General features: G+C 37.4%; 1 protein-coding gene across 2 annotated transcripts; it reads left to right on the top strand.

The window, feature by feature from the left end:
* Positions 1-324: 324 nt before the first annotated feature.
* Positions 325-25918, top strand: SANBR (SANT and BTB domain regulator of CSR). 2 transcript variants are annotated; one of them, XM_075147752.1, is made up of 21 exons: positions 325-443; positions 3780-3945; positions 5865-6051; positions 9362-9455; positions 10516-10754; positions 11615-11673; positions 12491-12651; positions 13539-13625; positions 13750-13860; positions 15835-15958; positions 16150-16302; positions 16537-16682; positions 17059-17158; positions 18280-18312; positions 19911-20010; positions 21011-21105; positions 21215-21243; positions 21341-21414; positions 22474-22562; positions 22926-23017; positions 23906-25918. In XM_075147752.1, exons 2-21 carry the CDS (start codon positions 3796-3798, stop codon positions 23940-23942), a joined length of 2160 nt encoding a protein of 719 aa, XP_075003853.1. In that variant the 5' UTR covers positions 325-443; positions 3780-3795; the 3' UTR covers positions 23943-25918. The 2 variants fall into 2 exon arrangements, 1 of the variants encoding a protein (XP_075003853.1); XR_012673256.1 differs by lacking the exon at positions 23906-25918 and having other exon boundaries at positions 21341-21446; positions 22926-23014.

Here is a 25918-nt window from a genome sequence, read left to right as displayed (position 1 = left end):
GGCTGTCCCAGGCTGGAGGGGGCGGGGCCTCATCACCCGCCCGGCACCGATTGGCGGCTGCCGCCCCGCCTCGCGGCGCTCCCCGCCCGTGCGCTCCCCCTCCCCGAGAGGGTGGGGCCGGGCGGCGCCGGCGTGTGAGGGCGCCCGTCCGCCGCGCTTCGGGCACGGCAGGTGGGGACGGGGGCGGCCCGTGGGTCCCGCCGCGCTGAGCAGCCCCCGGGGTGTCTCTGCCGAGGCCCGCAGCGGCAGCGGCTGCGCCCGGGCTCCGCGCCGCCGGCTCCGCTCCGCCAGGCGCCCGGCGTGGCGCTCGTCCCCTCAGGGGAGCCGCGCCGCCGTCCCGCTGCCTGCCCCGGCGGCCGTTGCGCCTTGAGGAGGGGCCCTTGCCCGTCCCGCCGCGCCGCTTTGCCCCGCGCCCGCCGACCCCTCGCCTGGGAGCCCGCCAGGTAACTCCTGCCCCGGCGCAGCCGGGGGAAGTCGGGAGAGCCTCCCGCTCCTCCCGGGAGCGCCGGCGCTGGGTTTCCCTTCGGCTCTCCGGTCCCTCCGCGCCTCTGACCGGGGAGGGGTGCCCGACAGCTGCGGGGGGCTTCTCCGTCGGAGAGGATGGGGGTGGCTGGCGGAGGTCCCTGCTGCTGAGGGCGGGTCCCACCAGGGCGGTGTTTCCTGAGGAGGCTGGTTGCACTTGTAGGATCTTGCCCCAAAAACTGGGAGCCGCTTTTATTTTTTTTTATTTAAATATGTTATTTTAATTTTTATTTTGACTAGTATGTGGGCAAACTATAACCAAAGTTGCTGTTATCTCTTCCCCCCCCCCTCCATTCTGCACCATCACTTTGTTGCATTTAACGATTCTGCATGAAACCTCATGCCCATCCCACCATCCTTACCTTCCTGCTGGTTATGCATGTACAATATGGGGATAGTAATCTTCATTTTTAGATTGATTCTTTGCTTAAAATAAAAAAACATTCTTAAACGAGGCGGTGCATTTCCGTAATGTAAATCAACTTCCTCCATAATGAATTAACTCTTTATTTAAATCATATCAGTTTTATGAAATATTAAAGTGTTGGGGATCTTTTGCAGCAATTAATTTAGAATTCTAAGTATTAATAAAAATTCCTATTGTCACGCATCTTTCTATGTTGTGCATATCAAATGAGTTGGTCAGAGTTAAACAATTCTGAAACTTTTTTCTGCCAGTTTCCACAATTGAGGAAAGGGTTAACTTGACCTTTAGTTGCAGTAACAATCTGGAGAGAATCTGCAGAAGTTGCCTTCTCTCTCTTAACAATATGATTTATTATAGCCTTTATGTTGCTCTTCCTATGGAGTGCACCGTTCTTGCATGAGACAGAATGTTGCATGTGTCTTTAACTATACTTCTGACAGGATTTCCTAAAGGACAAAAAGGCAAATGTTAAATATCATGTGTAAAGCCACAAAAAGGAGTCCCGTGCTCTTTCTGGAATAGAAATAAAAAAACTTAACTTCTGTATGCTTGTAATTAAGTATGTTCCTTCATTTATCTTTGCAGTAATAAGCGTATATAAAACTGTATTTTAATGTACCGAATAAGCAAATAAAAAAAATATTTGAGAGACAAAGGCTTCATCCTCTCTGAACATGTCATTGCCTTTTAGAGTACCTGTCATCCCTTCATGGTCGGGTTGCTTCATGTTCCACAGTGCTGATGCATACATAAACTTGTTACCAGCAAAGCAGTCAAAACACACTGTATTTTTTCCTTTAAATTATAGACTCTACCTATTGCAAAATAACTGCTTCTCTTTCTTTCTTTCTTTCTTTGATTACCCAATGTAATCATATCATAGAACTAGTCCTTAAAATGGTAATTTATGCAATATTGTCATTGCTAGTAATTTTACTTTCGTTAAGCATATTTTATGGCTCAAGGCCAGAGGATTCGAATACTCCATCATTTACTTATCTCATTCAAACATATTTTTAAACCAGCTGCTACACGCGTACAAGGTAGCACAAGAAGTCGGCTTCATATTTTATAACCACTTAGGTTTGCCACTGGTGCTGACCTGTTCTGGCCCGGTTATTTCTTATCATAACAGCAGATATGGTAGATACTCGGTGGCTTAAATATAACTGATACTGACATCTGTCTGCGCGCTGACAGTGAGAAGTCTCCACCATAGAATTACCACAGTGACACCACTTGATAGTGCTGTCAGGCTGAGGGCTAAAGACTCAATGACTGCAGGGCCTGATCTACCTTTACCTCATAGTGGCATCTGTCTTAGCTGGAAAGTTTGGGCTCATATTGTCTGTGGAGGACCTTTGTCCTTTAAAACTGGCTTTGCAATTTGGCACGCTTTGCAATAGATTTCATTTAGATAGAATTGCTAAAATGGTATGGCTTTTTCTGTTGGACTTGTCTTCTGTGTTTTGTTTGTGGCTTTTTTTTTTTAAAAATCTCATGAATATAATGAAACCTAAGAATTATATTGGTGGGTTCTGGGTTTTGTCTTTCTGATGGTTTCATTCAGCTGCTCTTTTGAGAGGATGAAAGCTTACAGTTACCTGCTATTGTGATTTCTGTTTCTACCAACAAAACAAAGTGCTGGAATAGCTTCTAGAGTCAGAAACAAAATCAGTGCTATTTTGTATATTTTAAGCATCTTTTCTTTTAGAAAGAGGGTGATGCAAAAGAAACATCTATGTGTTACTTTTAGTAACAGTTAAATCTGCTACCGTCTAAGTGTATTTTCTCTGAAATTCTCTATAATCCTTGCTTTATAAGTCAAAATCCTGTATGTGACTTTTAAGTTCTGTTATTTATGTGATCTGTTTAAGATACTTTGGAAAAGGTCCAAAGTGCTTTCCAAATATGAGTCCTTACTAAGCTCTTTGGCTGTGCGTTACTTGAATATGAAAGTCTTGATTAATGCCTGCAGTTTTCTCTAAGCATATGCTAAAACAGTACTTCGAACTTTTACTGTGTTCCCTGGTGCTATACATAAAATTCATTTGGAAAAAAAAAAAAAACCCTAAATATAACCCTTTTTTCCAATTAGAGGAAATGCTTTTTTTTTTTTCTTTTTTTTTTTTTTTAAAGTGTTCACTGTGGTCCTTGTATGCTTTGTTCTGGTGTTCAACTTGAAGCTGAAGGAACGAGGTTTCTTGGCCCTGATAATCCCAGCTAATCAGGAGTTGTGAGTGCCTTAGGACAACTCAAAAGTCAGGTCTTGAGGATGAGAGCTGAAAGACATCCAGGTGTCCTGTTTCTGGGCTCCGAAGTATTATTGATGGCCGTTAGCTGGGTGCCCTGGATTGGCTCCTATATAAGGGAAGTCAGGTGTGCAAAACAAACAGGCAGAGCAAGAGGAGACCAAAGTTGAGCAGTAGAAAGTTTGGGGGAACAGACAAGTGTATTTGAATGTAAGTAAATTTAAATTAAAATGTCCCTCTGTTGCTTAGGCTGTTTATTCTGAGATTGTGGGAGGCCTTTTTTTGCATTGGAGGGATCAGTGGTGTGAATCCCTCCTGGAATCAGACAACTCAAAGGAGTGGTAGGTAGTGCCTGCTGCTTTTGAGTTGGTTTTGGTGTGTTTTGCACATCTGCTTCTCCCCCCAGGGTTTTGAGGATGCAGATATGAATGCATAAATTTTATCAAATAAAGCATTAGTACTTGACTGTAATGCTGTGGTAAACATTTCCCATAGTAACTTACAGAGTGCTGCAGTTAACGTAGATCAAGCTTTAGCAACTATGCAGTGAGACTTGCTAATAACATTTTCTCTTCTAGGCTTAAGTAGCCAAAGATGAGTCGTGGATTTTCAGACAACAATAACTTTCCGTATGACAACAATCAAATGGTTTTGGATATGATCCTGTGTTCCCTAATTGGTGTTCCTCAGCCTATCAACTGGGACAGCGTGGCAAGGCTAGTTCCAGGATATACATCCAAAGAGGTGAATTTACTAATAAAAGAATTTGTATACTTTAAGCAGTACTTTATGAAGAAGAAAACATCTTTGGAGGAGGGAGGGAAATTGAAGTTAAGGGATTTTTTTTTCCCCTGAAGTAATTTATATCTAAGGAATCAAAATGTTAAATGAGCAGTAGATTGAAAAAAACCTTTTTGTTTCTACAAAGACTGAACATTGACATTAAGAAATGCATTCTGTGTTTTATTTCATCAGAACTGATATAGAATAAGAACAAAAATTACTGGAAAGTAAAAATTTAAAAATGGAATAAAAAAAAAAAGTAGTTGTGCTAATGTATTTCAAATTACATAGCTAAGATTTCCATGGAAAGGGTAGTAGTACCCACTAACCTCATGTAGATTGTAGTATACTTACTAGCAAACCTGATAACTTTCTATGCTTGTCATTACAATTCTAAGGAAGTATGAGTTACAGATCTCCATTAGGTAGTTAAGAGTGCAGTTGCCTCTTGCTTGGTCCTACAAGATGTGGATTTTTCTTTCTTTGGTTGGAATAGAGTTGGAACACCTAGTACTTCCGTATACTTAATCTTTCTGGACTGCTGAATTTCCTGGTGAAATGCTTACCTTTTTTAAAAAAATAATTTTGAATTTTTCAGTTCTGAGGGGAAGTAAGCTAAAAGAGGAAAATGTCTTTTGCCCTTGTGATTCAGCAAAGCTGGAAAGAAAAACAAGTCAACTGTCTTTATTTTCTTGCAGACTTAATCAAATGTGTCAGCTCACATTTATAGCATTGCTATTGGGCATCACTGTAACCTTGTATTTAGAACATAAAAGTGAGTGATTGGGAGTAGAAGCTTCTGTGGAATGTTACTGCCTTTCAAGTGCTTGGCAAAGCGCTTGGTGGTGGGGGTTCTACTGTTTTCCTTTCAATTTGCAGACAGTACTGTGCACATTAGACAAATAAAATGATTATAAAAGTATTGGTGAGCTGTCTTCTCATATTAATAAAGATAATATGATTGATTAGTACATGTCTGGTTACTCTGTTTTAAAAGAACAAAGTGTCTCAAATATGTGGAGTCCCTGTTTAAGGCAATTAAGTACATGTATACCTGTGCTTTTATGTATCTGTTGCATATAGTAGGCTGGCATCCTTACAGATTTGAGACATTACATTAATATCAGAAGGATGTCACTGTGTGCACCCCTCCCAAAGGGGCAGGTGGCATGCAGCAATGTCAGTTATCTCAATCCAACATAAACAAATAAAAACAGCTGCTTGAATGGAGCTTGATGAGCTGTGTCACAGGAGGATCACCTGTAGAATTAAGTAGATTTACTTGTATGTGTAAATTAGCTGTGCATAGCATTCTGCTGAACCAAACCTGTAATTGTCATTGTATCAGTACAAATTTACAAAACGGAAAGACTTTCTAGTTCATCAGAACACGTAATGGAAAGTTAATAGAACTGCAGTGGAAATCACCAGTCCCTTTTGTCCAAATCAGAATGGAAGTCATTAAGTAAAAGAATAGTAATTATGAACCAATTACTATAGCTACTTTCTAATAATATTTGACAATGATTATGGTGAAAGAACTAGTAACAAAAAGAGAATTTAAACTCTGCCCATAGCTTTCCCTTTTGAATATCAGGCTTAAAATCACAGGGTTTAAGGAAATAAAGGTTGAAACAGTTCCATCTTATTTTTTTCTCTTTCTGATAGAGTGTTTATTTATGGTAAATCTTACTTATTTTTCTGTATATTTATGTACTTTACTGATACAACTAACTAAATAGGAAGCATTATAAGTTTAGTATCAGTAACTGTTCACATGCAAAACATTTCATGAAATACAATATCCGTCTCAAATTATAGTTATTAAAAATGTACTGAAAGCTACTGCTTCATTGTCCTATCATTTAATCTTGTGACAGTGTGCAAAAAGGTTTGATGAACTAAAAAGCAGTGGAAGTTCACCTGTTGACAACCAGTATAATCCCCTGATGGCCGCTGGTGGGAGTCCTGTGGAAACTTTAGCTACGTACATCAAATCCTCCTTGCTCGATACACAGACAGAGTTTCAGGAGCCTGCTATTGGGCAGGATTCCATTACTATAACTGGTATGTTTTTAGTCATTCTGAAATATATTGGCTTTGATTATAATCAGTATGTGCATGCTTTTCTGTCCTGAGTGGTAAGTTCACCCAGGAATAGTGCTTGTTCATCTTTGAAAAAGAAAGTTAAGTATAAATTTAATGCATACATGAAGTCCCTTTGAGGTAGTTTAGATTAAGAATTGACGTTTCTTTGGGTATTTTTAATAGCTTGTCCTTCCAAAAGGCATAAATCCTTACGCTAAATCCTCTCTTTAGGATTTTTAGTGGGGAGAGGAATTACTCTCCTGTTTTGTATCCCCAATGTTGTACTGTTAAACCTACAGCCATTTGCAATCACATTAAGCTGTGTTATTAAAATAACTAGAAAGTTTTGTGTAGAAAAGCTGCAGAAAACTGTGAAGGTGGTCCCTTGAGGTCAGACCCTTCTCTCTCAGCAAAAAGCCCTGTGTTTGCCATGCTGCTTGGAGGCAAGATGGCTACATAGGAGTTGGAGCGTGGTCTAGTTACTTTTTGATGCAAGACAGTCTTGCAATGACATATAATGTGTCTTAGTCAATTATGTGTCCAAGTAGTAATTTGGCAGGAGAGGACCAGTGCTAATAGTTGTATTTCAGTCACAGCACAATTAAATATTGTTAACATCTCCTCAAGTACTGCTCCTGTAAAAAGTTGTAAGTAACTGTCTGATAGTTATTCCCTGCTTTTCATTGTAGACTGAGATGTTTTCAGCGCCTGTAGGACTTGGTAGATGTGTTGCATGAGAAATTTGCTTCAGTAATGAGTAAACAATTTCTGTGTTAAAAATTAAGACAGTGAAGTGTTTAAACAAAATGTTCTCTGTTACGATGTCCTTCACAGTGCTGCAGCTTTCCGATCACTGTACTCTTTGCAGAAGAAAAACAGCTGTTTGACCTTTGCTGGAGAACGAATAAAATGCTTTTAATAACTCTAATCAAGAGATGATATTTGAAAATTGTATATGGAGTATCTAGACTGAAAATGCTTCCAATCGGCTTTCAATTATATACTTGTTACATGCATGATGTGGAGTAAATGCTTCTTGCACCCACAGGTGGCTACTTATAAGATTAGTAGCTTCCCAGTAGGCAGTTAACAAGCTAACTCTGCTTATAGAACTCTTTAGACAATTAGTGCATGTTTTCCTTTTAACAACGTAATACATATAATAAGTATTAATGCAGTTAAGTACCCTAATGTTTCCTACTACAAGATCTTAGCCTGAGATTTTTCTCTGTTTTCTTTGTGACTTTGGATAAATCATTTTCCCTGTTTATATGTAATTTGTTGTTATGAAATCAGGATAATGAATCTTTTTTCTCGCAGGCTTGTAGTGAACTCACCTTCTTAGTATTTTGAGGTACTTGTATATTTCAGAATTGGGGATTTGAGAAAAGCATTTGTAAATGCCTTTTGTTTAATTAATTACTTCCTAGTGGATTTATTCACATCTGCTTATTGTTAGGATCAAGAATTTTGGGCCTGTTTGGATTTGTTTGTAGACATGAGTAACAGCAAGAAAAAGCAATCAGACCAATTTCATTTTGAGCTGGATTCTGGTTTTGGCTGAGTTATAAAAGCTCATTTATTACTTGCTAATTATAAGGCAAACTGCTGTTAAGTTCCTCTGACTGCATATTATGGCAGTAAACAAGCATATAGGATAGCCTTTTACCCAAAGTATTTATTATTAACTTTCAGAAGTCAAACAATCTATAAGCTTTGGGGGGAAGAACAGAATAAGATAGGAAGAAATATATGGTAAAGTTCAGACATCCCCGTTAATTTGTCTGTGTTGCATATTCTTGTCAGCACTATTTCCTTTTCTTTAATAAATAACTTCACTGCCTTCAAAATAAACATCTTAATACTTGCAGACAGAACTTTTCCATGTGTGTTTTTTCGACAGGCCCTTCCTTTAAAATACTCACCTTAGCTTGCATTCAAAATCTAGGACTCCCACCTTGGCTGTTTTAATACTAGCATGGGTCATCTGCCTGCAGTGGAATGGCTGCCCTGAAGGCTGTGGCAGACCCAGCCCCTTCCAAGGTTTTACTAAGGTCTGTCTAGTAAATCTTCCCCTTTTATTAACCATGTTCCCTCTATTATGGCCTTACTAAGACTTAACTGTGCAAGGCCTTAGGCTGTATCTTTGGAGAAAGTTTTGTTTCTTCTGCCTCTGGTGTGATAACTTTGCTTTCCTGAAGAGCATAACTGCTGTGTTCTGAACTGTATAAAGCTTCCAGATCATTTTTGGTGTCAGTCTGCTATAGTTATTTGGCCATAAGATGAAAAGGTCTATCTTAGTCTTCTTCAGAAGAGTACAGCCTCTTACATTACATGAGAGGAGAAGATGCTTCTGGAACTCTTTTTCCTAGAAATCTGAGAGTAGGGAGTGATCGTGGAAAATCACAACCTTATGGGTTTTCCTCAGTGGAAGGCAGACAGGTGCCCTTCCATTATTTAAAAAAGATAATGATCTTTCTGACTTATAAGCAAGATTATTGAAGTTTCAGATTGCAGCGATCCATTCATCACAGTCGGAAATGTTATTCAATGTCTGAATGCTGGGGTTGTCTTAACTCGCTGCATTTGGTGTCTAGACCTCCTGGAGTTCACTGGATTTTGTGTCCAGGTTCCGCTGCTTGTAGTGCATTTGTGAAGATAACCTATTTGAACTAAAGCGCAGCTGTCCTTTATTCCTGGAATAAGCTACATGGTGTAGCTCTAGGACTAGACAAATTTCATGGTCTGCTTTCTTTGAGCATTGTTTTATATAATCTGCTGCTTTAAGCCATGCGTTTGAGAAACTTAGCAAAAACACACCTTAAGAGACTTATTTCCAGAGCTAACAAATTATGGATAAGAAGCAGAGTTAGTCTCAAGTTGTTATATCCTGGCAGCAAAGCTTCCTGGAAACAGAAGTTTTGAGGTGACAAGAGTCTTAAGACCCACAAAGCAGACAAGGAGAGTGAAAGGAGTGGATCGCATTCCCAGAAGGAAATGCTGAAGGCTCTGCATGAATCTTACTGCTCTATATTGAGACAGGACCCATCTGGATTTGCAGCCAAGTGTCTGGGCAACCCAGCAACGCTGCTGGTCTGAGTTTCCGGTGCATGGCCTTCAGAGAAGGAATTTGTATTATCTAGTAGCCCTTACGGTAGCACAGATTTGTTGCTAGTTGTGTAACATTGCTCCATCGTGAGAGCTGTACTTCAGTTGTGCTTCCAAGATGCTGAAGAGCAAAAGGTCGGGCATTTTTGTTCTAATGCAGCCTTTTTTCCTTACATTTAAGGAAGGCCCAGCACAACCTCCACAAGGAATTGTTCCTCAGAATCCGAGAAAGGTCCTGTGCATAAAGGTGGAGAAAGCACTGACGAAAGCCAGGGGTAAGAAGATCTTTGTGTGTTTGTTATCTAGGGGATTATAGAACTGACAGAAAGATGTCTAAATTGCTCATACTTTTCTACTATCACAAAGAAAACAGCTGGGAACATCCTAATAAATGCTGTAAGAAATTTGGAAACTTTACATTGCTACAGAAATACTAGGAGGTGGTTTGAGAATTTCTTATGTGCGATAGGGATAGCTTATTTATGAATCTGTCCATAGTGTTCCTCTGAGTGATTGATCACTGCTGTGGTGAGAATAGGAAACATAACCTGATTTTAAAAAGGAATGAAACAAGATTGATGCTCAATAACATTTAAAAAAAAAATGTTGTGCGAACATAGATATGTCCTATGTAAAAGCGGGAAAAGAAAGCCATAAATGAAAAGTGCAAATGAAAAATTTTACTATGAATTTAAATAGCCGTGCACATCACTGTTTTCCAGACTGTACAAGTACACGTAGAATAATGTGTTGGTTTGCAGCCTAAGGGTGTAACTATCTTTCTGTAGAGACAGCATTTACTGATTCCAGCTTTGACCTTTTCTTAAGAAATAGTCATTTGAATATATAATAAGACAATTCTAATCTCCACAGATGGAAATAGCTATTGTATGCTGTTATTGCCCTTGGTCCCCCAGTAAGTTAGGCATATATATCTGCCTATTTTTTCAAGAAAATAAAAAAGGGGGAACAAGTAAGTTCTTTATGTAATTCAGATAGGATCCCATAACAAACTGGAGACAAAATTGGGGACTGGAGCTAGAAGTTTTCTTTTTTCACTCCCTTAACTTAACCATTAAATCGCACTGATTATGTGTCAGAGGATATGCATTTGTGTTCTTCACTTGACAATACTATCTGACAATAGTTTCTATTAAATTGCAGTTATTAACTATTAATACAAACTATTGTTTTCCTTCTGTTAATAAAAACCTGTTAGTGACATCAGTGTTGCAATGTGTGATCCAGATTTGGAGACGAGACCTTGTTGATCGGTTTTGGTGTTCTAATTGGCTTACGGTCCTAATTTGGTTTGTGGCTTGTTTTCTTTTTGAGGCCAAATATGGTGATCCATGTGTGCGATGAAGCTAAAAACCTCAAAGAAGATTTTGTTTGTCCTCGAGACCTTTTGATTTCAGAAATGAAATACTTTGCTGAATATCTGTCAGTGGATGCCCAGCGCTGGGAAGAAGTGGACATTTCAGTGCACTGTGACGTTCACATCTTTGACTGGTTGATAAGATACGTTAAAAGGAATGCTAAAGATTCTGAAACTAATGAAGTGCCCAGTTTAGGTAAAAGAAAGTGTGTAGATCATTTGTTGTAGGTTCATTATGTTCTGTACTAATGGAAGATTAATGTTTTTGATACAGTTCAGCCCCAGTCTCTTTGTTTCTGACTGTTGCACTGAAGCTTGTCATTTGTTAGAAAAGTGTTGCGACAGAGATCCTCTGGTCCTTGTAACGGATGTTTCTGATTTTTCAACACTGACAGTTTTCAGGAAACATCCTGGTAGTCGAAGCAGTGAAAAAGGTCTAATATATTTTGGGATCTGGTATTTTTAATTAAGATTTTTCAGACCTCTTCTGAACAAGGACAGAGGGGTAGTTTTAAAATACTGGTGATTGTTGGGTTTTGTTTTGTTTCCCCTCTGTTTCCCATCAGTACAATTGCAATATTTTCTAAAATTTCAATGCAATGTGATACAATGGTAGAAGAACTTTTGCCTTTATGAATTTGAGGCAGTTTTTAATCTTTTTATAAGCCTTTGCTACCATTATTTTAAAATATAAACAAACCCAGAGAATAGAGTTATGACTTGCAATGCAAAGGTTACGTTAAGCAAAATCTCAGCTGGGTATGATGGCTACAGATGGAAGTTAATCTTGTTGTGCAATTGTTTAGTCATTGTGTCCCTATGAAGCCACCTTTTCCAGATTTTATAAATTCCAGTTTGTTATAGTTGTACTCTGGTGACCTAAATGATAAACCGTTTCTTAAAATGGAAAATGCTCTACATATTGCAATATGGAATGACAGGTTGATTGGTAAAATAATACTTGAAACAGATACTAAATATGCAGAGGGAGGGATATGATATGACATTATCAAAATAGTTCACGTAAAAAACCCCTTTTTTTTTGTTGCCTTTTAGAACCATCAAATGTCATATCAATTCTTATTTCTTCTGAGTTTTTGAAGATGGATTCATTAGTAAGTATTAAAAAAGAAAGATTCTCTGCCATAAGGGCACAGTTAATTACCAGTGGTCAAACAGCTTGTTTGCTATACTTTGGCTGTTACATAAACAGATGAGGTAATGAGAACATTTTGAGATTTTTACCACCTTTCTTATTCAATGCAGCAATCTAATAGTTGCAGAATCTCAGTGCAAGAAAACATAGAGTATGTTATTTTTAAATGTGATAGTGGGATCTTGGGTTTCCCTTCTGGGGACTGATCTAGAGTAACATCAGTATCTGAATTCTGGTAGGTTTTATTAAAAAAGATTATTAAATCAATGAATACCTTCGTTTTATATCCTTTTTACATGAATGACACTTCTGCAATTTAGGATCTGGACTCCAGCTCTGTATAAGTAATATCTACTGACTTGTTTGTTAAAATGTTTGTCAAAAGTTCTGTCATTGGGGTGACCCACAATTAAATAAACAGAAAACATAGCTGTTTAAGTTGAGATCCAGGCAGTGCTATGTATAATGTGTACCGTGGTTCTCATTTTACAAGCAATTAGGAGGTACCACATGTTGAAGATGAAACATTTGTGGAGTTGTTTTCTGGTCTGTAGAAACCTTTTGGAGGAGAACACAAACTAACTCAGAGTCACGTTAATTCAGAGTCTCCTTCAGACAAATCTGAGACTTGTTTTTTTATCTTTAAGTTGAACTGAAATAGTTTTCCAAAACACCACACTTCAAAAAATAAAAATCTTGAAGCAATGAGTACATCTTTTGGGATAGCTTTATCTAGAATTCCTTAACAATATTTTTAATGTTTCTTTTTTTCCTAGGTAGAAAAATGCATTCATTATTGTCACAAAAATATGAATGCTATTGTAGCTACGCCATGTAACATGAATTGTATCAATGCTAATCTTGTCACGCACATTGCTGATCTCTTTACACACAATGAAGTGGAAGAGTTGAAGGACAAAAGGGACAAATTTAAGAGGTAACTTTTTGCCCTGTAATACACTACTGAAGTGCTGTTGGGCTTGTGGATCGTTTTTCAGAACAGCTAAGACATTGTGGGGTTTGAAGCGATGTATATACAATTTATATTCTCATAGAATGTATCTTTAATGCAGAAGGTCACGAAGTGACTTCAGAATTTTATATTAAAATTATGAGCAAAAGGAAAGTGTTTTTTATAGGAAACAAGCAAAAGGAAAGGCCACACTAGGGGTGCGATATGGACAAATTATTCACGAATTCTCACATGGGAGCCAGGATTAGGGTAAGGAAACTTTTATGCGATGACATGCTCCTAATTCGTAGAGAATGGTTTGGCTTCAGCATCCTGTGAACTCTGATGTTTGGACATAGAATTTAGGATGGCTGGAAAGCTGAATCGTTGTGACGGCGTACTATTTCATACATAAGGACTCCAGCTTAGTCAGTGTCAAGATAAGGGCCAATTATTGGAGGGCAAACTGACAGACAGGCAAGGTGAAAGTAAGAAAGTATTTTAATCAGTAGAGATGAAGACATTATAACTTCTAGAATTAAAGTTAAGGGTAATTTCACAGAAGTATTCATTAATAAAAGGCCTTTTAGTCAAGGTAGAACACCTGGCAGTGTTCGTTGGCAAACAAAGAACATAAGAGAGGAAGAAAATTAGGGGTTTTCTTTCCTTACATCTGCGTAAAAATAAGAGATGATCAGGTCAGGAACCAGTTATCCAAACAGATTATTTTAAAGGAAAATCACATTAAACGCTATATTCTGAAAGAAATATGGTGACTTTGCATATTGTCAGAATATCCTTGTTAGTCTCACTATACATAAAACAATTTTCAGTTTTTTCTAATGGGTAGGCTGTGTTGCTGTCATTAATAGTAAACTTTTCTGCAAGAAGATTGAGAGACTGTTTGATCCAGAGTACCTAAATCCAGATTCTCGAGGAAATGCAGCAACATTATACAGGTATGGTCTTTTTTTTATTACTGCTTCAGTTGCAAGGATAGTTCCTGTGTTTTGAAGTCCTGCTCTTACTCCAGTACTTTTTTTCTTTTTCGTCTTTTTTTTTTTTCTTTTTTTTTAAATCTAGATGTTGTTTATGTAAAAAGCTGCTAACTAAAGAAACTGAAAGAAGAATTCCTTGTGTACCAGGAAAAATCAACATAGATCAACACGGGAATATTGTCTATGTTCATATAAGGTAATGAATAATACATAAAAAAAATAATTTCTTCAACTATATGATTTTGGGTGATTTTAAAAAATACTACATGTTTAGGAATTATCAGATACTCACATTACAAAATGAAGTCATAGATATGTGAAGAGCAGTGTGAAACATCTCAACTTCTTATACTACCTAGCAAAAAAAAAAAAAAGGCGATTATGATGTTGTACTTCTGAAATTCATTCAGCAGTGCTGCTGCTGAATGGAAAAAGTACAGCCACAGTTACTGGGAGGGCTATTTTGGGTTTTACTGCCCTAAATAAATGCTCAGCTAATTCTTTCATCAAAGAGTTTTAAGATATGTGTAGTCAATGACGAATTAAATTAAAGGCTGCCTTTCCACAAGGTTTGTTATGGCACTATAAATCTACATCTGCCAGCGAAGAAATGCTAAAGATTATTTTCTAGACTGACTTTATACTGTCAAATCACATACTGAGCCTGCTTAAAGACTACTATAAATAAACTTTGCCAGTTGTTTCTCTGTTCTAAAGTATTTGTCAGAGGAGCTTCCAGGACCTATTCTGTATGTATGCCTTATTCATTTGGCACAAATGTTTAATTCAGTTCTGTCTGTTTGATCCATGTTTGTGAACAGCTGGATTCTCTTCTTAATGAAGATCAGCGCGTGATCAGCTGCGGTTCCCTCCCTCCCCACATGCCCCCTTTAAAGAAGATGGTGGGAAATTAATAACAGGAGACCTTTCTCATCAGATGTATTTCGTTCAGAACAACCAAAACACAGTTCAGTGTCAGCTCCCAAGGTAACACATATTTGGTGTTACCTCCCACCAGTAATTCCAAGGTGTGGATCAAGTTCTGCCTAACAGTCTAAATAGAACAGAATCTTGCGACCCTGTCCTGACCTATTAGGATCATTGGTGATCAGCCACATAAAATTCATTAATTGTATTACTTCACTTAAGCTGACTGTATGTAGCTGCTGTGCAATTCCTAGTATATAAATGTACAGGGTTTTAAAGTTACTCAGAGGATTATTTACGTTCTAATTATTTGCCTTGTGGTACTTGTGGCTGCTTTTCTGCACAGGATCCATTTACCATTCCTTAGGTGGAGTGACGCTGGCCGCTAATTAATTCAGGCTTATGAACTATTACAAGCCTATTTTTCATGACTTAAAAATAGGTTTATATTTATTGGTCCTCTAGTGGTGCCTAGAACTAACTTCCTGTTGGAAGTACTGCTCGCTTAGTCTAGGTTAGACATGTATATATAATAAAAAATGGTTCAGGCCAGGGCTTAAAATTGTGGGAAGACAGTAATCTGCTCTTTCTGAAGATAGCATGCATCAGTGCGGGTGGTGTATTCTCTTTTGAATTCTGAAGAGGCGCATGTCATTTTATCACTAGGAAGGAACAAAATCTGTATTTTTAAGACCAGAAGTCTCAGATCCATCAGAAAGACACGGTCTTATATTTTCAAACTTTAATTCTTAACTGAGTAATTGCTGTTGTGTTGGAGATACATAGAAACACGTTATGTTGGCTTTTAAAATAAAATAGAATGGCAGTACTTTGCTTCTGTTGCACAACACATTACTTTAAAGACAGAAAACTGCAATATAACTGAACTTGTTTGCATGTGCATATTTTGATTTCTTCTAGTCTGTGTATTGGGTTTTCCTCTGTTTTATGGTTCTCCTGATTTCCAAATGGCTTGATATTTATCTTAGCTTATTAATTTGCAGCATATGGAGCTTGAGATGAATCAAGTTTAGGATGTTGTGAAAGAATATAGGCTCTTCTGTCATGTTCTGAATTTAATAATGTTTGTCCCACGTTGTATCCTTCCTGTTCTAAACTTTTCTGTAGGTTTTTCACTAGTGGAGCATATGTTGTTCTGCTCCTTCTCCACCTCACCTTTCTGGTGGCAGGCTCAAAACAGAGTTACGACTCTGTATGCAACCTGACCTTTTTTTTTTTCCAGAGACAAAACCTGGGAAGTCCACGAGTACTTAATTGGCCTTCATGAGGAATTGAAATCGTGGCGGGATGTTTATTGGCGTCTTTGGGGGACTGTCAATTGGTTGACCTGCTCAAGATGTAACCAAGTTAGTATATTTTCACTTTCAGTTGCTTGTCTGTAGATGGCTTGTGGTGGGTGAGTTTTGGGGGGTGAGGCAGGGATTAAAACAGTTGGAAAATATATGGCAATAAAGCTTGTTATACGTTCTTTATAGTGCAAAATTTTGACGTCCATAAGTAATTTCACCTCTCATTATCTCCTTTTATTTTAATGTAGTCTTTCCTGTGTACTGAATTCTCCCATTGCCAGTACCATTCGCAGCCAGTTCTTTATCCAGGTGTAGCAAGTGCTCTGGGCATGACTGGGACAGGAGTATATCCCTGTTGTAACCAAAAAGTACTTCGATTTGATCCTACAACCCTCCCAAAGGTACTTCAATACTAGCTCACTTTTAAAAGAGCATAACCTGTTGCGGGGAGGTGACAGTGTGTTATGAAAATAGATCTTTTCTAAAATAAGGATTGTAAATTGTTGCAGTGTCCCAAGGCAGGCTAGGACCTTGGGACACAAAAGTTTAAAAGTTGAACTTTTGTTATTGGACTTACTGAAATCAGTTCTTCCCCTGAACTCAAGTATTTGATCTTATGTGTATATGTATTGCAGGGCTGCAAAGTGAGGGATCACATGGTTGATTTACCTTCAGGAAATGAAGATGGGGATGCTTTGCCACCTCAGACTACTAAAATATTGAATGATCTTATCCATCATAGAGCTGTTATTGTTGTTCCTTTCACTAAGGATGAGAATAGGTAAGAACATTGTATGGTGTTACTGAAATAACTTAGCCTTCAACACTTAACTTGTGTGCACGTTACATTTGATTTCTCTCCCATTTTAAAATGGGTGACATAAGCCTTTTTAAAGGTAACTTATTTTTTATTGTTTAGTTGGAAATTGGGAAGAGAAGAACAAGTACTTTTTCCTTTTATATTTCAAGTAGACATTTAGTCATTTAACCCCCATAAGCATTCACTCCTATCTTTATATTTTCATGGATTGTTATCAAAATATTATGTGGCTGACTTGGAGGTCTGTTTTCTCTTGGTACCTGATGAGTAAAGAGAGACTGATTCTAAAGTTATGAAATAGAAAAATTTATTTTCATTTCACATCTTTCTCTTTAAGTGATTCTGGTATTGGGCTCTGTGATGAAAAAGGCATTGAATGTGATGTGCTTGTAGAACCAAATACGCCGTGGGGTCCTAAAACTGGAGAAATCAATGCTGTGAGTGACTGCTAATGTTTTCCCCCCTTCTTTTTGATAATGAAGATTCTTACAAGAGTACTTTGAAGAATTCATTAGACAACTTTTAATAAAACCAAAACCCATATGTTGTTGGAGGAAAAAGTGCACTGCTCAGCATTGCAGGATAGCGTAGGCCAGCATAGGTACGAAATATCTGGTTGGCGAAACGGCAAAACTTTTACCGTGTCTGCCGGAAATATTTCTGTATATCAGAGGCAATTCCCCATATGTCTGTGCTTTCCACCACGTTCTTAAACTGATTATGTTTAAGGATCCGGTCATAGTTTAAAATATATCATGTGGCAAATATTTAAATAATTGCTGTCTTTGTTTTGTCTGCTGATGTATCTGGGTATGTCCACATGACTTTTGCAAGCCCATAAATGAAGAACAGTAACTTGGGTTGTGGTTTCAGGGTTTTTTTGTGTGTGTGTTTTTGCCTTCCCCCCCCCCCCTCCCCAAGATGTGGAAGATTTTCCTTTCCCAAACTATGATGCATGTATGTTACTATGCGTATGTCAGGTCAACAGAGATAGTTTCTAAGCCAAATTTAAGGAGACTGTTTATAATACTGCCCCTGGTTTAAAGATACCTTTCATGCAGAGATAAGTTTTTGCAGTTCTGCACCCATTGTGGAACTTCTGGTAACTCAGTGATCCTGATGGTAGCATGATGCTGCTGATTCCGTGAGAATTTCAAACAGAGCGTCAGAAGCTCTCCTGCAACAAATGTGGGAGTATATTAAATTTAAACTCCATAACAATCTGGTACATAACTGCCCCCCCCAGTCCTGGACTGCTGTTTTGATTAAAATCAGCTGTAAATATTTGTAGTGCTAAGGTTAGTCAAATTAAAATATGATTATGAATTCACTGCATTTAATCAATTAGTAGTTCACAACCTGTTTGCATACTTAGTCATTCCACCAAAATTTCTAGTTAAAGAACACCTGGAGAGTGTAGGCCTTCTAGGTGTTACCAGTGTAGATTGCTGTACTATAACATACCACTCCTATTTTTAGAATTCTGCTCACATTTTTTTTTTCTTCTAATTATTATTAGTTCTTTAACTTATATGCCTTTCTCTTTTTGTGACTACAGTTTCTTTCTTTGAAGAACTGGACTTTACAGCTGGTTAGTAAAATATTTTGTTCATAATTTTAAATATTTGCTCTTCTGCATTGGCAGATATCTAGCTTTGATTTTTGTCTTATTTTCTAATTAATTTGGAGGAAAATGTATTTTCTTACTTTTGCTTTAATTTGGAGGTTGCAGTATAGCAACAATTTTTACAAGAAAGTATGAAGTATATGTGAAGTACTACTTTGGCTCGAATAAACATTAAAAATTCCTTTTAAATGTTTTTAGAAATGACAACAAATAGACCAGCAATGCACGCATCAGCATCAGTTCTTAGTAGTTCACTAGGCTGACAGAAATGTAAATCATCCAACTCATAGTTTTTGAGTGTCTGTCTCTGATGGCTTGTCTGAGATGCTTCATGTCTTCTTTATGCTGCTGCTTCATTGCAAAAAGCTGTTATCAGGGTTGAGGACCTAGTCAAACGCAGAGGATGGGGAGTCGTTCTTCCAGCAGCATAGGATGTCACATGATTTACTATTTTTTTTTAATGTAAATGCTAGAGAGCAGCAATTTACTTCTGTCACTTTTGATGATTTGTGTTGGAGTCTGATGTTTCTAGTGTCCTAATTGAGACTGTTCCTGTTGCAAACTTTTTAAACTTGCAGTCCATTTTGGGCTTCATCATTTCTCGTGGATTACTAGGCACTCATTATCATCTACTTTAAAGGTTATAAGTATATATTCAAACAATATAAACATCACGTTCCTTAATATTTTCACTATGCTGTGCTGATCAGTTAGGAACTATTCGCTGTGACCCCTAGTCATTGTGACCCCATCTATTGCAATATTGGAGCCAGTAGTTTATGATGATGTACAAGAAATGGAAGGAAAAAAAATTTTTTAGTATTAGAGTGAGTTCACAAAAAACCCAACCAGATATTCCAGACCAACTTGCAATAAATTATTAATGCAGTTAGCCCTGGTGTGCAGAGTCTGTGTGTAACTTGTAGTGCGCTGCAATGTGCGTGCTTTGTGGTATTTAATTACTTAGTATCTCGGCAATTTCAGGCAGTTTGCAAGATGCGACAAGCCTCAATAGAACCACAAGTAAACTTGTTGTTTCCTGTATTCTGTGATTATGTGGCTAGCTCAGATATTTGCTATGATAACATAATTTTTCTTATTAGTGAGAAAAATAATATAGCAATACACTGGATACGAAACACTGAATCATGCAATAATATAGGTTGGAAGGGATCTCTGGTGTCATCTTACATATTTCCTCCCAGTTTCAAAGCAGGGCCACCTTCAAAGTTAGATTCAAAGCTGTATCACTTTGCTGAGGCTCAGACCCAGTCAAATCTCTGAAGATGTAGATTCTACAGTCTATCTGGGCATCTCTCACAATGTTTGACTGCTTGGAAGAAAAATAAATAAAAATATTTATCAAAACATTCTAAGCAAAGATTTGAAATTACTTTCTCGATATTTGAGAATCACGTTCTCAGACCTAACTGTGCACACAGTTACGTCACTAAGATATGGAACTAGATTTGAAGACAACTCCTTCAAGACAGATTTAATGATTCATTTAGTAGGAATCAAGCCTCACTTATAATCTGTGGCACTCTCCTCCTGTTGATTAGAAACAGCAATCATTGTTATCTGAAGAGGAGGAGTATACCACTGGCTCAGAGGTCACTGAGGATGAAGTGGGGGATGAAGAAGATGTATGCAGGAAACCAGGTACAAGTCTCTACAGTCATCCTCCCTGGATTTTAGAGATAGGGATTCAAGGCAGCAGAATTCTTCCGTAAGCAAATTTTAAACATTAGGCATTTTTAAAATAAAAAATGCTGTTACTTGAATTTTATTTCTAGCTTTTCTGTGTTTAGATACAAATTGACCCACTGCTCAGGGCCATCAAAAATCACTGGCAAATGAGGAAAGCTGCAACTATTCATGTCTCAGGTGTCCTCAAAGTCGATCAAGGGCGTATTTTGCAGGAAAGACTATCAGATTACTTTTAGTTCTGCAGAAGTTCCTTGCAGATAAATGTTGGAAGGCAGTAGCTACACGACTATATTTTTGCATGCTTTTTTATTTTCAGAGTATTTTTCTGGTTACATAGTGAAATGACTAGTGAAATGGCTAGAACTGTGTCTGCACAGAAGATAAGCTCTATATGATCTACAAGGATTTTTGTCCTTTTTTTTTTTTTTTTTTTAAAATATGATAAGGGGTTTAGGAACATGAAAAGCCAAAAAGCAACTTCTCCTTTCCACCCTAGTAATGAGCCATTTGAACAGAGGCAGTTCTTTGTTCTTTTTGCCTTGACTCAAAGGGATTGGAGTGCACCAGTACATTTAAAAAAAAAAAAGGAGAAATGAAAATTTTTGTAGTTCGACTTTAAACTTCTTTGGTCTGATATCACTCAGAGCTTGTTGACTGAACTAATATGGTCAAAGATGTAGCTTGTGTGTGCACTTGCTTTTAATTTTACAACAGAAAACTTGTGCAGTTACATGTAACCACTCTGCATTTTAGATATGTACATGAGTTCCTATACGTGTGTAATAGAAAAGCGTTTGAGTAATCTGTGTGTATTAGCATGCCTTCAACACTAACAAAGGGAAAATAGCCTGTTCATTTACTCTGTTTGTAAAGGAATAAAGGGGAAAAATTCTTTTGTAGCTGTGTAGAAAGTCCAAATATTTGTGGTGGTGTTAGATATTTCTTTAATTAGCAGGGAGAAAGGAGAAATTAAAGAAATCCTACAAGCACCCAAAGAAAGTGGTTTCTTCACCTAGTGTTCAGAAAAAGGAGAAGCCATCTGACAAGGTAAAATCAGAGCTCTGAAGCCAGCCTCTCGGGTTGAATAACGTGGAATTCTCTTACGTTTTGGACTCAATCTTAAAACGTACTTAATATGGTTTTCTTTCTTTGATAGTCAAGTTCCCGAGATGCATCTCCATTCATGTAAGTAATTTTCAAAGTCTTTGAGAACTTACTGTAGTATATCCCTTTTTGTAATCTGTTACTGATAACATTGTGTGCATCTTTCTTTTCTAACCAGTGTGAGTATGCAGCAGAACAAATGGGATGCCTCCAGGTCACTAAGATTCAACCAAGATGCTCAAAGAGAAGATGGTCCGTTCTTGCATGAGTTTAGCTTTCATAAAGTGAATATTAGGCAAAGAAAATTATTCTTTCATATAAGAAATGGCTAATTTCCTAAAATATAGCTACTTAGAAACTTTTTAGGTTGAATTTAATCTCAGATATAGCAATGGGTCTTTTGTGGGTTTTCTTTTATAGTTGTTCCGCATTTGGAAGAGAACAGATTTCAACTACGCTAATCGTTAGTAATCAGCTGTATCCAAATCACACAGCAATCTCAGGCTCTTCCAAACTGTACAAAAATATTCAAACAGCTAGGAAACTCCTCCTGAAAATGTTACTTTAGGATTTGATTGGCATTTATTAGCAATCTCATCTATTCTACAGGAGAAAAAATGTTTGTGGTAGGAAAATGGAAAGAAAATCCACCATATAAAACTATAGATTGTAGTCTTATACTATAGATTGAAAAATAAATGGGCAGCATTGGGCCTACTGTCTTGGAAAATGTTGGAAAGAAGTTCAAATTTTGCAGGAGAAAAAGAAAAAATGCATTATAACTGTATGTTATCGTGGTTTATGTTCTTTATTTGGAATGTCAGCACATAACCTACAGAGATTATAGTTGTATCATCTGATGACTGTATAAGTATGCGAATAATTTTTCCTGCATCCCTGTACCATTTGTTGTCTGTGCAGATAAACAAAGATAAACATTCACTTCTATCTCTTTCCCAGTCTTTCTGTCTAAAAATATTCAGAATTATATTTGTTTGTTCCACCTTTTGTCCTCTCCTGACATTCTTGTGCACTTTTGCCATTTTGAAAAGCTCTGCCTCAAAACCATTCCCATAGATTTTTATCTCACTGTAATGCCTCAGGCAGATTCTGGTATCTGCCAGGAACACTGCTGAAGCTACATTATGCTTCAGGATCTAGAATCTTGGTTGGTCGAGATTTTTCTATGAGCTGAAAAGAAAGCTAATTTTACAAATAGAATATCACTAAAGTGTACGTCTAATTCTTCTCTCTTTGCATTCAGTAGCAAGGAAAACCTCTGTTCTAAATATTTTTTCTTATTTCGGACAGATCAAAGAAGAATGTCTGAGATTACAGGGCACTTAATAAAAATGAGACTGGGAGATCTTGATCGAGTCAAGTCAAAAGACAGCAAAGAAGTAAGATTTGTCCTGTCTCAATGTAGTGTTTACAGAATTGAAGTGAGCCTCGGTAACAAAAATATGCAACACAAGTAAAAATACTATCTATTCAATACTTAAGCTAAAGAACTGAATTTTATCAATCTTCATTTTGTTCCAAGCATGATTTTTTGGGGAAAATAGTTTAAAATAATATTTAAAGTTCACTGCCTTTAAAAACTGGGCATGGAAAATAGGATGGGTTTAAAAGGTTTCAGTACTGGGTTGTGATAATGAAACAAAATATGCCATAGGTTCTGCTGAATATTAGTGATTTTTATGAAAAGTCACTGATTAAATTGGAATAATGTCAAAACGTGATTTTTTTCTTCTGGATTCCAGTATGCAGGAGGCATTTATTCTAGACTTGAAGCTCAGATAAAGGCCTCAGCGCAGGTCAGTGCACGACAAAACAATGCTGAGAAGAATGCCAGGTAAGGTTTTGAAATAAAAGGAAAAAGCAGAACATGGATTTCAGGGGGTGGTGGTGGGTGCTTAAAGAAAAACATGCCTTGTTTCATACACTTCTTTTGAATCGGCATCCCTTCCAGCAGGTTAACCATATATGGTGTGAACGCTTCCTTTGTCAAATTAAACTAGAGCTAAGAGAATGAAACTCCTGTACCCATGCTGGAAGAACTGCTTTATAGCGTCTATGTTGGAAGGTTGACTGCTGCTCCAATATAATTTTTTGCAAAATTATGAATAACTGGAAAAGCATTAGCCAAGATTCTTTAGCCTATTCTTTGGCCTCCTTCCAAAAACAAAATCAAAAAACCCCCCACACCAAAAACCTGCATTACTGAATATTGATCTTCTATGCCTTAAGTGGATAAAACAAAAATGAACTGACAAGCTGGCACACCGTGTGCGGTTGTAGAGCCTAGATCTGGTCATAAAAGGCTCAGCAGGTGACCTCTTGAGCTGAAGCTTATGGTGGAGTTGCTGACCAACTTTTAAGGAATGGGCTGGAAGCTTCAAATATGTCATTAGAGGAATTTTATTCTGTCAAAAAAATGCATGTGACTTACTTTCTGTAGAATTAGTGATTTCAAAAGAAGATATTTGACATCACAGTTCTTTCAGCTGTGTACCTTCGTATGAATATGTAGTTTGTGGGTACAGGTATCCTGGCAGAAACGCAACTTTCTCAATAATAGATTTTGAGAGTGAGATTTTTTTTTTCCCCTCTTCTTCTCTCAGAAGACACTTTAACGTGAAAGTAATATCAAACAAATACTGTACTAGAGAGCTGACTGGACAATAATTTAAAATTCTAGCAGTAATAATGTACATATGTTTCTTATGTGCTCTTAATCCAGGTCAAAATCCCGTTTTGGTCAAGGCCGTCCAACATAAGGACTCATGAAAAAACTTTAGCCGGAATACATTACTGCTTCCTGAAACTGTACTGCACTCTGACGTATGGAGAATGCACACCTCTGAAAGCTTTCCAGTGACTTATTTATTACTTTAAGCCTTGTAAATTATTTTGTGCCATAAATGAATGCAAATCCAATAAGGTCTGTACTTATTTTAACTGTAAATATACTATTTCTTAAATTTAAATTTAATTGCTTTTTTAGGCTATTGTGTTAAGTTGCATAGAAAATATTTTATAAATCTACAAAGTTAAATTATTAGACTAACTTTATTTATGTGGGAAGACATAAATACGCCTTTTAGTATGCTAGAAATACTGAAAAGGAAAAAGCAAGACTACTGAATTCTGAATACAGTCAGCAGCATTAACACAAGTCGCCTAGAGTATTTATATTGTGTAGTATTTGATGTCCTTTTAGATCAGTCCTCTGGGGATTTGCATTTAAAGTCCGTGACAACGTCTGTCACATAGACTAGTTTAAGCAAAATTTTAATGCAGTTCTGAGGCTTCCTTCTGTATGTCACACAACTCCCATTCGTGTGAAGGTGGGTAGCAGGTAGAGACTAGACCTCCAAAGATAATATAAATGCCATGATGATGCAGTATTGCATTTTGCACGTGAAACGCTCGCTTTACTTGTACGTGAAATTAATACTCATTCCCATTCCGTATCTGACTCCTCTTGCACAATAGTGTTTTGTTCCCTTCTAATATCCAGACTTCAGGACGCAAAGCAGTTCTCTCTCTTAATGATGCTATGCCATTGAATTTCCAAGCAGATACGCTATTAATTCTGCATCTTTCAACGGAGAAGAATCATTATGAAGACTTGTGCATGTAGATCTTTTGGGTCTAGTTACTTTCTGAAACCTGCCTGAGTAATACTGTTTAGAAGTCAGATGCACTTTCAAGTTGTGTGTTTGGAGCAATAGAATACAAGTTTGTCTACATGTAAAATCCAGGGCTACCAAAATGAAATAACTTGCCTAGAAAATGTCGCGTATTAGCAAAGAAAATGGCAATAATGGCAATAATAATGGATGGATTCAAGTAAACACATTCTGACTTTTCGAAACAGGTAGAAAGAGCGCTCAGGGAAAGCTTATTCCAGGCCACGGCTGTACAATAAATTGTGAGTTTGGAATTAAGTCAGCAAGATCCTGGGTTGGGAGGGTGGGATGGGGTAAGGAGAGGGAGATCATTGTTTAAATGCACTCTTCTCTCCATTCAGGCTTTTTTGTTTGTCTTGTTTCTTGAGGGTTTTCAATAGGTATTAGAAGACTAGGATAGCAATACTTGAAAATACTGCTTTCAAGGTGGAAGACTTTTATTGAAACAATTAAAAATGAATGTTGTTTATTGTGTGTTTTGTTCAATGCTATAGTAAATTCGGAACCCAATGAAACCAACAGGCAAAACTGTAGATTTCAAGGGCTTTGATTTCGGGCAGGAGTGGTAACTTTGCAGGAGTGCTTTAATCTGTATCAAATAACTAAGGCTTTATTAATGCTTCATGCACGTTTGCAAGTAGTAATGCAGTTTTAAGCACTTATAGTAAACATTGGAAGACTGATTGTTGTTGAAAGAGGAAGTATTCCAAAATCCACCGGGTATGAAAATGCAGTAGAATAAGTGTTTTGCTATAATTTTGTGACTTCTGATAGAGGATTGCTCTGAATTTCCATGGTAAACTTTGCCGGCTGCATGTATGTGTGCTTAGTTTTCATAGAACTACTGACTAGGAGAGAAGGGAAAAGTGCGCTGGTTTTGTTCTGTGGGAAAGTGCCAGTTCTACGTGCCAGTATTGTTTTATTCAAAAGCATTTTTGAGCGTATAAAAATAACATACATGATATGCAGTCTATCTTTTTTCCCCTTGCCAACCACCTTGAATTTTTATCTTGTATTAATTTTGAAAATTTGTCTTGGTTTCATGGAAATAAATGTTACTG

This window comes from Calonectris borealis, chromosome 3 (assembly GCF_964195595.1).
Source record: "Calonectris borealis chromosome 3, bCalBor7.hap1.2, whole genome shotgun sequence".
NCBI lineage: Eukaryota > Metazoa > Chordata > Aves > Procellariiformes > Procellariidae > Calonectris > Calonectris borealis.
This window is presented reverse-complemented; position numbering and strand designations above follow the sequence as displayed.